Genomic DNA, 14085 nt, shown 5'->3' on the forward strand with positions numbered 1-14085 from the left:
CTATCCTGCTCAGGCCCGGACATTCAACATGAATATCAAGGATGCTGTTCAGAGTTCTGAAGTTGTGGCAGGTACGCTTTCTGTCAACAACCTCAATGCTAAAGTGCTATTTGATTCCGGACCTACTAGATCTTTTATATCTGAATCTTTTGTTGGCAAGTTAAATTTTGAAATTGAACAGTTAGTTAAACCTCTATCTATCATTGTGGCTAATCAAGAACAAGTATCTATTAAAAGTATTTGCTTCGGTGTAAATAGAGATTCCAGGCTATAGTTTCCCTGCTTCCCTTATACCTTGTCAACTAGGAGAGTTTGATGTTATATTATGAATGGATTGGTTAGCAGAGCATGGTGCTCAAATAGATTGTAAGAAGAAGAAAGTGATTCTTATGTCCCCTCAAGGAAAGAAAGTAGAGTTTAAAGGACAGAAAAAATTTAAAACATTTTTGACGATGATTCAAGCTAAAAAGTTGTTAAAACAAGGGTGTGAAGGGTATTTGGCTCATGTAATTGATAGATCTAAGGAGACGCCGAATATAGAAAGTATCCCGATAGTTAGCGAATTTCCTGATGTATTTCCGGACGAACTTCCTGGATTGCCGCTTGATCGTTAAATTGAGTTTTTTATCGACTTAGAACCCGGCGTGCAACCTGTATCAAAGGCACCTTATTGTATGGCACCAGCATAAATGAAGGAATTGGCCAAGCAACTACAAGAGTTATTGGATAAAGGAGTTATAAGGTCGAGTGTATCTCCGTCGGGTGCTCCAGATTTGTTTATGAAAGAGAAAGATGGAAGTATGAGACTGTGCATCGACTATAGAGAGTTGAACAAATTGACAATTAAGAATAGTTACCCTTTACCTCGTATTGATGATTTGTTTGATCAACTTCAGGGAACATCTTACTTCTCGAAGATTGACTTACGATCGGGATACCATCAGTTGAAGATTAAGTCAGAAGACATACCAAAGACTGCTTTCGAAACCAGATATGGACATTATGAGTTTTTAGTTATGGCATTCGGATTGACAAATGCGCCAACCGCCTTTATAGATTTGATGAACCGAGTATTCAAGGAGTATTTGGACAAGTTTTTCATTATGTTTATCGACGACATTATAATATACTCAAAGACCGAGGAAGAACATGTTAAAAATCTGAGAATAGCTTTGGAGACCTTAAGAGAGGATAAGTTATATGCCAAGTTTTCGAAGTGTGAATTATGGCTGCGAGGAGTTCAATTTCTAGGACATATTATCGGAAGTGGAGGAATTCAAGTTGATCCCCCGAAGATAGAAGCTGTAATGAATTTGGAAAGGCCGAAGACCCCGACTGAAGTTAGAAGTTTTATGGGATTGGCCGGATATTATCAAAGATTTGTGAAGGATTTCTCAAAGATTGCAGTACCATTGACAAAATTGACCCGAAAGAATGAGAAGTTTGAATGGACGGAGAGTTGTGAGAAGAGTCTTCAAGAATTGAAGTAGAAGTTAGTCACCGCTCCAAGATTAGCCCTGCCAGATGATTAAGGAGACTTTTAATATTCAGCGATGCGTCACACAAAGGATTGGGATATGTTTTATGCAACACGGGAATGTGATAGCCTATGCATCAAGATAACTTAAGCCTCACGAAAAAAGGTACCCAACTCATGACTTGGAATTGGCTGCAATTGTATTTGCTTTGAAGCTGTGGAGACATTACCTATATGGAGAGAAATGCGAGATATATACGGATCACAAGAGCCTGAAGTAAATTTTCATTCAAAAGGATTTAAACATGAGGCAACGAAGATGGTTGGAGTTGATTAAGGACTACGATTGCACGATCAATTATCATTATAGTAAAGCAAATGTAGTAGAGGATGCTTTAACTCGTAAGGAGAGATTGAATATGTTGACTATGGCGCAAGATTTATCGAAGGAATTTGAGAAAATGGGAATTGAGATTCGAGCTCCAAGTACACCTATAGAAATGATTTGTACGATAACATTTCAACCAGAATTATTACAAAAGATTAAGAAGTGCCAAGAAGAAGTGATGAATCAAAGGATGAATGAGTTGATCGGAGATGAGATTTGCACTCAAAAAGACAACCAAGGAATTCTAAGATTCTCCTCCAGAATTTGGATACCGAATGTGGAAGAATTGAAGAATGAGATTTTGAAGGATGCTCACAACTCAGAATTTTCTATTCACCCGGGAAGCACAAAAATGTACCAAGATTTGAAACTGAACTTTTGGTGGCCGGATATAAAGAAGGAGATTGCATAATGGATTAGTAGATGTTAAACTTGCCAAAGGGTAAAAGCTGAACATCAGAAACCGAGTGGACTAATTCAACCCTTAGAGATACCTGAATGGAAGTGGGAGCACATTGCAATGGACTTTATAGTTGGATTACCAAGGACAAAATATAATCACGACACTATTTGGGTAATAATTGATCGATTGACTAAGTCGGCTCATTTTCTACCAATCAATGAGAGATTCCCAATGGACAAGCTGATTCATATGTATTTAAAGGAAATTATTACTCGCCGTGGAGTTCCAGTATCTATTATGTCGGATAGAGACCCTCGTTTCAACTCCAGATTTTGGAAGCAATTTCAAGAACATTTGGGATCTCGACTCAAGATGAGCACTACCTATCACCCACAGACAGATGGACAAAGTGAGCGCATAATTCAGACCATAGAAGACATGTTGAGATTTTATGCTTTGGACTTCAAAGGAAATTGAGATGAACATTTGCCTCTGCTAGAGTTTTCGTATAACAATAGCTTTCATGCAAGTATTGGAATGCCCCCATAGGAAGCTCTTTATGGAAGGAAGTGTAGATCACCAATTTATTGGGATGAAGTTGGAGAGCGAAAGGTAATTGGCCCTGAACTGATTCAACAAATGAAAGAAGCAGTAGAATTGATTCGGAATCGATTGATCGCGGCTCAGGATAGACAACGAAAGTATGTTATCCACACAGAAAGGATGTAGAGTAAGAAATAGGAGAAATCGTTCTGTTGAAAGTGTCTCCCTGGAAGGGGACAGTTAGATTTGGCAAGAAAGGAAAGTTGAGTCCAAGATTTATCGGAACTTTTGAGATTTTTGGTAAAGTTGGGAAGGTGGCATACGAGTTGGCCTTACCGCCTCAAATGCAGCACATTCACAACATTTTTCATGTATCATTGCTTAAAAAGTTCAACCCTGACGCCAAATGTATCATAGAGAATGAACCAGTGAAGATTGAGCCAGATTTGTCTTATGTCGAGCAGCCGGTTAGCATTCTAGATTGAAAAGATAAAATGTTAAGGAATATAATAGTTCCTTTAGTGAAAGTTTTGTGGAGAAATCCCAAAGTTGAAGAGTCAACATGGGAATTAGAAAGTGATATGTTAGATAAGTATCCTCATCTGTTTGCTTAGATTCTGGGGATAGAATCCTTTGAGGGGGGGAGGTTGTAATGCTTGTAAATATTTGATATAAATATAATATAATATTTTGTTTTGTGCTATATAATTTTTATGTGTATTAGATGTCAGAAATTATGAGAATCCAATGTGTTCGTATATATTCTTCGTTGTGTGGCATTGCGAATATTGTTAGATGATCTATAAGCGTTTGATTAATTGTACGTAAGCAAATTTTGTTACGTGATTAAATAATATTTGAGTTTAACACGATTAGATAATAATTGTAATAGTTGCGATTAGACGATAGATTATAATTCGTATAATAGCGGCTTAGAATTAAATTATTTGAATTTTCTTATGTGACTTAGAGTTGTTAATCATATTTTTATGTGGCTTGTATATTAGAGTATTAATCCTAAAAAATTCTTTTAAAATATATTCTTGTTCAAAATTTTTGAAAACAATTTTATAAAACTTCTAAAATCTCATAGTATTTATGGTATTAATTTTGTGATTTATGGAGTTGTATTTTATTTACTAAAATCCATTCTTTTTAATCATACTTTTATTTATTAATAGATTACTAGTATACCCTTGTATGCATTTTGGTTTATAAAAGGGTCCAAGGCTAAGACCGTCAATTCGAACCCCACAAACTTGCTAGTTTACTTCTTTAACCTTGCATGCAATTTTGTTGCAACTAGAAAGAGGGTTACTAGAGTAAATTCTCCATTCCACTGCCATATTTTAGTAAAACAATCAAGAGGATACTCTCATTTTCATCACACACCCACTCACACACCTCACCCTCTCCTCTCATCTCTCCCTCTCGGCCGAAGCTCACCCCCACCACACTCTTGCCATTTTTGTTCACCTCTTTTCATTTTCTTTCACTTCTCAAGTTATTCAAGCCAAGATCTTCTTCATTTAGTGGAGTAGCTTCATTTTGAGGTGAGTTTTGTGCATGCATGTTGAAGAAGCCGAAGTTCAGGCCTTGGTTCTTGTGAACTCAAGGTTGCAACCATGGTGGCTTATAGAAATGATCAAGATGTGATCTTGGAGAGGTGTTACACTTCTATTTTTTCAAGTCATAATCTTGTTCATAAACATTTGGCAATGATTTCTTAAAAGCCGATGTAAAGTGTTGATTTTGGGAAGTTTTTATGAAAAATGACCATGCATGTTGATTTTCAAAGTCTTGCTCTTTATAAATGTTGTTTTGTTAAGATTAAACTCTTGCATGCTATTTTTCCTTCAAGATATCTTAAGTTTAGTACTTGCATGATGATTTTAGCACTTGCATGTTGGATATAGTACTTGCATGCCGATTTACAAGTTATTTTCAAAGTAGAAACCATACTTGTTGATTATTTGCCTTGGTACTTGACTTGTGTGAAATGCATGCTATGGTCTTTATTATAAAAATGCTTGATGAAGTATTCCATGATGATAATTGATTATATTCAGTCGATATCAAGTGATTATTTTGGATATATGGTTCAAATTTTTGCTTAAAACTCGAAGATATGATATTGCCAATATAGTTGTTGTTTTAACCTCTTGATAAATGATTTTTGTGAGTTGCATGCCATGATTCCTCTGATAAAATGCTAGTTTAGGTTATATATGATGAAATGAGCTTAAGGTCAGTAGGTTTCATGAAGTTACCATGCATGTTTACTTCGAATATTTGCTTTAAAATGTCAAGTGATGGCTCGACTTGTGATGTGTTACTTTGCTTGTCTTTATATTTGGTTTTCATGCTTAAGGAATTGTAAATGAAACTTATATGTTGATAATCAGTAGGTGTAAGTGTATGATAAGACTTACCTTGGTTGGTTGTTGATTGTTTTTGGAGTAATGTAAGGAGTTAAGGTGGAAGGAGTCACTTGGTCCTGGATAGATTTTTGTACTAGAAGTTTAGGTCATTTTAGGTGAGTTTTAGCAAGGCCTTGGTAGGCCGGATCTCAAGGGAGTTAAGACTTGGTTCATACTTGAGTCCAGTAGCTTTAGATTGAATAAAAACTTGCATTTGGTTAGGTGCACACTCACAAACCTTAGAGAAGCTCAGAACAAGGCAGATTTGAGTAAACTTGACTTTTGATTAATTATCATTATGTCATAGGTTAGGCCTTCATGGGGCCTTGGACTAAATAGATATAATGAAGTCTTAGGAAGCTTAACAAGTCATTAAAATCAATAATTGAATTGGATAAATGAGTTTATAGTTGGTAAAAATAGGACAGTGTGGTAATCAGGGGAGGTAGTTTTGTGTCAACTTCCAGTTAAGGCCTAGGGAGGCCTGAGTAAGGCCTTTGAGTCATTCCAACTTTGAGAGTCATTTTAGAGTCTTAATAACCTTTGAGATTTGGTTTGGAATGAAGGCCCAAGGTGGAGATACCTTATTTCCACCAAAACACCTGAGAGTCACCATTAAAGTTGCCTTTGAAAACTTTAGAGAAGTGTATTGCATTTGTGTGTCTTTTAAATGGGGCCTTGATGTCAAACCAATTTCTAAAGTTAGCTTAAAGTCATAAAAATTCATAGGAGTCAGAATATAGCAAAGGCCCAAGGTAGAAATTCATATTTTTGCCAAGACACACAATTGGTGCCAAGTTGTACATTCGGGTAAGTTAAGTATTGTGCATTGCATTTGTGAGTCATTTGAAGTGAGGTATAAGTGTGCCTTACTAAATTTAGGTTGAGTTGTGGTCTGTAAAGGAGGATTAGGAGTATTGGTCATGATAATTGTATGTTATATGGTTAATTGCTTAAGTGGCTAAGGTCGTAAATAGAGTCTAGGTATGTACTATTAATTAAGTGATAAATTGCCATGCCATTTCTTGCTATATGTTATGTGGTTTATGTGATGCATATATTACTTGTAATTAGTAGAATTTAAGTATATATATATATGTGTGTGTGTGTGTGTATATGTATACATATATATATCTATTTATTTATTTATAGTATACGCGAAAGGGCAGTTGCAAGAGTTGTAATGAGGATACTATTTATTATAGGTTCAAGTAGGAGGCCAAGAAAGGAGCCCATAGAAGATTGCATTCGAGAACTCAGTAAGCGTAGCTCAGGCAAGTGAACTCTCAACTTACCTCTATAATTCTGTTTCTTGTGATTAAATACCCTGTTAATGCATGACTACAGTTCTAATAGAATTAAATAGTCCCTGACATCACCTAATGATCAGATCTTGGATTTTGTTAACCTCTTTCATACTTGAATTGACCCATTTTCATCACATATTACCGCATACCCATGTGAATACCCTACAATAGTTCCTTAATATATCAAGTGAATCATAAACCCCTTATAAACTAGAATCATTTCTTTTAGGAACCCAAATACTAATAACATTCCCTCATTTGAACTTTGACAATACCAACCCTTGTTATCCTGTCCTTGATCAAGAACCCTTTGAAATTAAAATGAATTGATTAAAAGGAATTGGATGGTATATTCTGGTAAGACTAAGGCGCCAGCCACTATTAAAACCTCAGTAGCACGGAGCCTGATGGTTTTATATGGCCAATGTGTACCGAGGATCCTCAATAGTTGTGAATCACTTGTTATGTGGTTCAGAGCTTTAATGTGGGCTGATCAACCCTCATCGCTCATAGCACCTTGAGATTTCCAATTCCATTCACTTATTAAAAACTTGATCTTTTATTTGAGATTTCATAATGTTGATTATCTTCTATTATTGTTTTATTGAGTATATGATGCATTGTAATTCGCTGTTATTCACTTGCTGAGCGTTTTGCTCATTAATATTGTTATTGATGTTATCCCTTCAGTGAAACCCAAAGATGGTTTGTTTCAAGCAAACCGCGTGTAAGACTTTGGGGGTCTCGGTGTATGCCTACCGTCAGATGTTGGAGCAGGTAGGGAACTAGTAGTTGCCTAATGTTTATAAACTTTAGGTTTAAAATTTGGTAGTAATTTGACTTAAGATATATTTGGTCTGTAATAATAAAGATGTTAGATGTTGTTCAAACTCATTCCTGTGTATTCGGGGATTGTGGTTAAGGGTTGTAGCTTTAATATTCTATCTTTTGTAGTACTTTACTATATAATTAATATTATGCTTATTTTTGCTAGTTAGTAGTGTGGGTCCGTCACAGCTAATCTCGGGGAGTCTCGTTTTCTTGACCGTCTCCAATATATAAGAACTCTGGCCTGAACTAGTCTTTACCCTATAAAGTCATTCTCAATTGGGTTAAAGCTTCTCCTTCTATCCAACACCTCAGGCTTCAATTTTCCTAAAAATGAGATGTCATTGTCGAAAGAACCTTTTTTTGACTCGAAGGTTATAATAAGAGACTGCTTTTTATGATGAGCCACTATTTTAGCGCGTGCTTCATCTTGTGCCTCATCAATCAGATCCAGAGACAACCTTTGGCCCTCTTCATTAACTTTCAGTTCATACTCCTTAATCCTAGGAAAAGCTCCATAAGCCAACATAAACGGGGTTGCTCTTGTCGTGACCTTACAAGTGGTTCTGTAAGCTCAAAGTATTGGTAGTACTTTATCCACCCAGTTGTTTCAAGATTGCTCCACTCTTTCCGTTAGTCCATCAAGGATAATTCGATTGGCTACTTTAGGTTTTCTATTAGCCCGGGGATGAGTCACAGATGTAAATCGCAATTGAATTTCATTTTCATCATAATATTTTTTAAACTTTTCATTATTGAACTACCTTTCATCATCGGTTATCAAGATATGAAGAATTTCATATATGCACATGACATTATCCCAAAGGAACTGGGCCACTTTCTTTGTAGTTATCTTGACTAATGGATTGACTTTTATCCATTTGGTGAAGTATTCAATAAATATTATGAGAAACTTTTTTTGTGCAAATGCCACGGGAAATAAACCTAGAGTATCCATCCCCCACATTGCAAAAGGTATGGGGCAACTAATCGAGGTCATCATTTTTTGGGGTTGCCTCATGATGGGGGCATTCTTTTGGCATCATTCACAACTCTGAAAGTAGATTTTGGAATCAACCATCATCTCTAGCCAGTAAAATTCCGATTGAGTAATCGTTATCCAAAGGTTTTCCCCCCAAGTGATGTTTGCAAATACCTTCATAAACTTTTGCCAAATCTAACTATGCTTCATCGGGCCTAAGCCAATATAGATACAGGATGACAAATGTTCTTTTGTACAAAATCCCATCAATCAAGGAACATCTTAGCATCCTCGCATAGAGTTTTCGTGCTCCCATAGCATCGCTTGAGAGCCACTATATTTGTAACATCCCCAAATCTAGGGTCAGGATAGGGTGCCACTAAACAATAATATACAGATGACCCCTCAATTCCGGATCGTTTACAGGTTATGGTATGAAACAAAAATCTAACCTTTTAAAATCTATAACAACTAAATAAAAGTTTATTACCTCTGTACTAACTCCCTTGTCTTTTTCACTCTAACATCTCCATCGTCTTGCAGTTGAGATCTCTCTATTTTTTTGCTGTCCATTAAGAGCTATTCACTGTAATCCTCATTTGAAACTGAAAGAAATAATAATTCATAAAGCAAGAGTGAGCCAAAATGCCCAACAAGTAACATAATCTTTAAGTAATTTATAAGCATTTTTATTTATTTATGGTAGTTGAGCGAATAAAACATTGGCCTTTATTAGCCCTCAATTATAAATAAAAAGCAACGAGTAATTTACTGATTCATCTTTTAAATCAGGTCTTTGTCCGGTTTTGTAATCATAGAACCTTTCAAGAAGGAATGTCGTCAATGGCGATCAACAATACATTAGACTGGACACTAGATCAACGTTCACACTCATACCCTGTTGATCAATCAGAATATAGTGTAGACCTGTACCTACCTGTATAGATCCATTCGGGTACCTATGCACTATGGCCTAATATCAGAGGTCCGGTCCATCCCCGGCCCTTAGGGTCCAGTCCATCCCTGGCTATATTGTAACCATCCAGTCCGTAGAGTATTTTGATATCAAATCATTTTGATTTCAAAACATCCCGATTCAGGGTTTACAAATAACCCAGAATAATATTATTTGCTCAAGAGATCAATCAATAATAAAGGAACAATAATGAAGGGGACTTGCATAATTAAGTATAATTGCAGCGAATTATAAAATATTTAACTATTCTAAACTTAGAATATGAAAGAAATACTTGCAGTATATCATAAGAAATTTCAGGAATACTTGTCTTTGGCCTTTAGCAATAAAACGGCCATCTTAGTCTGACATATTATTATCTTTCTATTTTAATATGTTACTCCTGCCATTGCTAGAAGCTAGATACTCGATACTATTCCATTCCATTTTTATCCAACGCTTGGTTCTTATCGTCTTAAACAATCCGCATCTAGCGGAGCTTTTCCTACCGAACGCTAGGTTATCTTTAAACCGACTTCGAGACGTGGGTCTTTTGTCTAGATCCTACAGAATCGAAATACCCTCAATTAGACGGTCACTTATGCTTGACATAATATCACTATCAATTCTACCCGTACGATTCCATAATGTATCTCATATTTATACGAACTATCTCAACACCCAAACAGATAAAGCTCACATACTCGAAATTTGGTTTGGTAGTAATTTTTAGAAAATTTGTATAACCGCTATTACATGAAATAGGGTTATTGGACTCTTTTTGGCAAAATATTTCACCGAATGACATCCCTTATTAATTTACTACACACAATAAATTTTAAAAATATTTTATCATGATACGAAAATAGTTTTCGTAAAATATTTTATAAATATAATATAATATTACATATTCAACTAATATCCCCGATCATTACAGGATACGTTTTCATATTTTCGAAATCCATTTCTCAAAGATCGGACAGCGTCTCCTCTATTTATCAGACTATCTCGTCGAAAGATAATTATTACAACCGGTATTTCTAAACCCTATCTATATATAATTATGTGTTTATAATTGAGATTTAAATTATGTTAAATTATAAATGTGGATGATCTATATGTTGAGTGCCTACAAATTAAGTGTTTAATGTATTAGTTTATATAAAAAATTTTGAAAGGAAAATCTTATCATTTAGTATTTTAAATGATAATCAAAAGTACTTCATTTTATATGAAAAATCGATTTTAAAAATCTTTTAACAACAAATTTTCAAATCTTATATCATTAAATTTCTAAAATTATAAGCTATTTTATGATATATATTTTGTGATTTATGGAAGTGCATTTATATTTATAGAAATTGTTTTACATAAATTAGTTGGATTTTAATTTGCAATTTACTTAATTTCCCATGCATGCATTTTGATCCCAATACAAGTTAAGGGCAAACTTGGAATTTCCAACCCCACTAACTACTAATTCACTATCCAAAGTACTACCTTATCCTTGCATGCAAAATAGCACAAGTTTGCTTGAAGGTTACTCTTGTCAATTCTCAATTCCACTCACTTCTTTTAGTCAAATAAAAATAATAAAAATCAAGTACAAGATGTTATAATCATCTCACTTCACTCCACCCTCACCTCACTATCTCATCCCTCTCCACTCTCTCTCGACAAAACCCCCCCCCCTCGGCCTTTCCCTTAGCCGAAGCCCACCCCCCTCCGTTTCTTCATTTTTTATTTAAACATACACCTTCCATTTAATTAATATCACCCCCATATCTTGTTCTTTAATAATCCAAATATTTTAGGGTGAAAAGTTTATATTTTGATCTTGCATGTCATAGTTTTAACTAGAACTCAAAATATAATCTTGATCCTCATGGATTTAAGGTTGTATTATTAAGAGAACTACAAGGAATGGTGAATGCCAAGTCATGAGAGTGAAACTGTTGCTTATATGGTCATTTCCCTTCCATTTCATTCGGCCATGACCATAAGGGTGCCGAATGAATGATTCTTAATGGTGTTTCTTTGTTGCTTTGTTGATTTTTGAATGTTTATGTGATAATAGCTTGGTTTTGGAAATAAAAACTTGATAAAACTCTTTGCATGCTAAGTGATCACATAGTTATGGTTAATTCTAGGCTTGCACGTTGATTTTATTATAAAATTATTTTGGAAACCATATTATTTTTGGCTTGTAAACTCGAAAGCATCAATGCATAGGTCCAACTCATGATTTTCGAAAGTTCTTGATCATTTGGTTTGATTTTTGTTAATAATCTCTAATTTCAGTTGAGTTAAGATATCAAATATTATTTGTGCTCCTTGCTATGTGTTTTTGATTCATATATATTTGAAGGATTTAAGTGTTACTTTCGAATTTGAGATGACTTGTAATTAGTGTATTGTGTTAATTATTGTTTTGCTATATTGCACCTTAGGAAATGATGATCTCCACTAAGCCATTTTTGTGTGTGGGAGTTTTAGTTCATTAAATTGCCTTAGTTGGGGTTTGGTTTGAGTTTTGGTTGATGTTTGGTTTGGTTTGTCAAGTGGGAAACATGGTGAAAAGGGGTACATTAGATTCTGCAGAATTTCAGTTTGGTTCCATGAGGTTTAGAGTGAGATTTGGCCATATTATTGTAATGAACTTTGAGGCCCAAGACACCAGAAGTTAGAACTAGGAATATACTTTAGATTTCAGGCGTTTATTAGAGGTTTGTAGGTTGTTTGGTTAGGTGCACGAGTGAAAACACTAAATATGTCCAGTAGGGGATAGTTTTGTTGCAACTTAGAAATGGGGAGTTTTGACCATGTCATGGGTAGGCCCTCACTATGCCTCGGTTAGCCCTAGTTAGAGGGAGTTTCAGAGGAGTTTTTCCAGCCATAGTTCATAGGAATTGAGTTAGAATCTTGTGTCACAAGTTAGTATAAATCAGGACACTTTTCTGTCCAGAAAATAGGGAAACATTGGACTTTAAGCTTAGGGCCAGGTAGGCCCAAGCTAGGCCCTTGAGCCACACCAAGTTTGGGAGTAGCCTTATGATCAGAAGAGTCTAGTGTAAAAGTTTGGGAGGTAAAATTGAAGTGTAAGGGTGTCAATTGCACTCAAAAACCCATTGGTGTCATCCTGAAATCACTATAATGAGCCCAATCACTTAACCTTTAGTTTTAGGGCACTTATGAGTGAGGCCTAGGTTGACCATCATAGTTATAAGATATTATGAGGTCAGTAGAGTGTAAGGCCTAATTAAGGGTCTATAAGAACTTGATGGTTAGAAAAGGTACTTCGAGTTATGAGGTCGATATTAGGAGTTTTGACTAGTTTAGCATAACTAAGTGACTTGAGTAAGTGGAGTGGGATCATCCAAACTTAGTAATGCAATATAGTGTGTTAATATATTATTATGTACTTAAATGTGTTATGTAAGCATATGTGGCTATGTGAATTATTATGCTTATAAGGTAATTGTAAGTGTGTATGTGTATATAGGCCTAAGTGCCAATGTGCATAATTTTGGTTTATAATTAGGTTCAGTTAGTTAGTATATATTATAATGAGGTTATTATTATTTTGTGTAGGCTCTCGAGATGAGGGTAAGCTTGCCATTAAAGTCGAGTGAAGTTCCAGTTGCTCCCACCTGCCAGTCAAGTCAAGCGTTTCTCAAGGCAGGTGTTTCAACCTACCTTTTTGTTTACACTGCAAGTGTGTGATAACCCAGTTCTTATATATGATGCGAGTGTTCTAATTCACCTTGATATATATAATCCAAGTGGTTCCAAATCTATCTTTCATATTATATGCAAGTTCCATGAACCCTCAAGTATTTATTGCAAGTAGTTTAACTTTACTTGAAGAATTCTATGCAAGAAATCAAAAGTCATACCATGCTAGTATACCAAAGTAATTGTGATGATGAACCATGTGCAAGTTATACTCAGTAACCTTATCTTGATACCTAAAAGTCGGTTATTCCTTAAAGTTGTTCATGATTGCTTGATAACTATATCCTTACCCCTAAAACATGATACCCTGTTATACTTTGAACTGATGCTCACCTTCTTTATATTTTAATACCTATGTCTTATCTGGAACCATTACCTTGAACCTAGTTTGACTGAGTTCCTTTATACTATCCAAAAACCCTGTGAAACCTCATTGTCAAATTCCTTGTGAATAGAAACTTTGTGATTCCATTTGATAAGGTATCAGTCTAGTTGATCATGGCTTTAAAGTTGATCTAGAACCCTTGATAAAGATGTTCATTGTTTAATAGATTAACCATCACTTGGCATCAATTCAATTTTTATAATAAAACTTAAAAAGTGGATTTTCAGTTCCAAAGGGGGACAAATATTTTCTTTAAATAGTGGATCTGGACTGAGACGCAAGTCCTTTACGCTCTTAATTTGTAGGCTTAAAGGTTGCCTAGGGATCCCATTAATGTTCTAGAACCCAGCGAGGTTCGGGATTACTTCGCGGATGATCATCGGCTGTAATCCGTAGCATCATAAAATGGTTTTTGATAAAGAAATGGTTTTGAATTGTTTTATTACAAGAAAAGATGCCATCACCCTGAGAGTTTATCTCTTGATACTATATTGTTGAATTTTTCATTTCCTTTGTTATTCCTTTATTCTTGCTTATGTATATTATAGCGCTTGTTGAGCATTCGGCTCACTACTTACTTTCATCCTGATATTATAGCTATCAGATATGGTTAGATTCAAGTAGACAGCGCGTAAGACTTGTGATGCCGATTCGTATGTTCG

The 14085-nt window shown here is 35.2% G+C and overlaps 1 protein-coding gene across 1 annotated transcript in view; it reads left to right on the forward strand.

Annotated features, from left to right (window-relative positions):
* Window positions 1-1016: 1016 nt before the first annotated feature.
* Window positions 1017-14085, forward strand: part of LOC141685740 (uncharacterized) — a 33748-nt gene continuing 20679 nt past the window's right edge. Inside the window, exon 1 of the mRNA XM_074490826.1 lies at window positions 1017-1347. Within this exon, the coding sequence (XP_074346927.1) occupies window positions 1017-1347 (331 nt within the window). The remainder of the gene's footprint in view (window positions 1348-14085) is intronic.

Source organism: Apium graveolens, chromosome 9, assembly GCF_009905375.1.
Source record: "Apium graveolens cultivar Ventura chromosome 9, ASM990537v1, whole genome shotgun sequence".
NCBI classification, from domain to species: Eukaryota; Viridiplantae; Streptophyta; class Magnoliopsida; order Apiales; family Apiaceae; genus Apium; species Apium graveolens.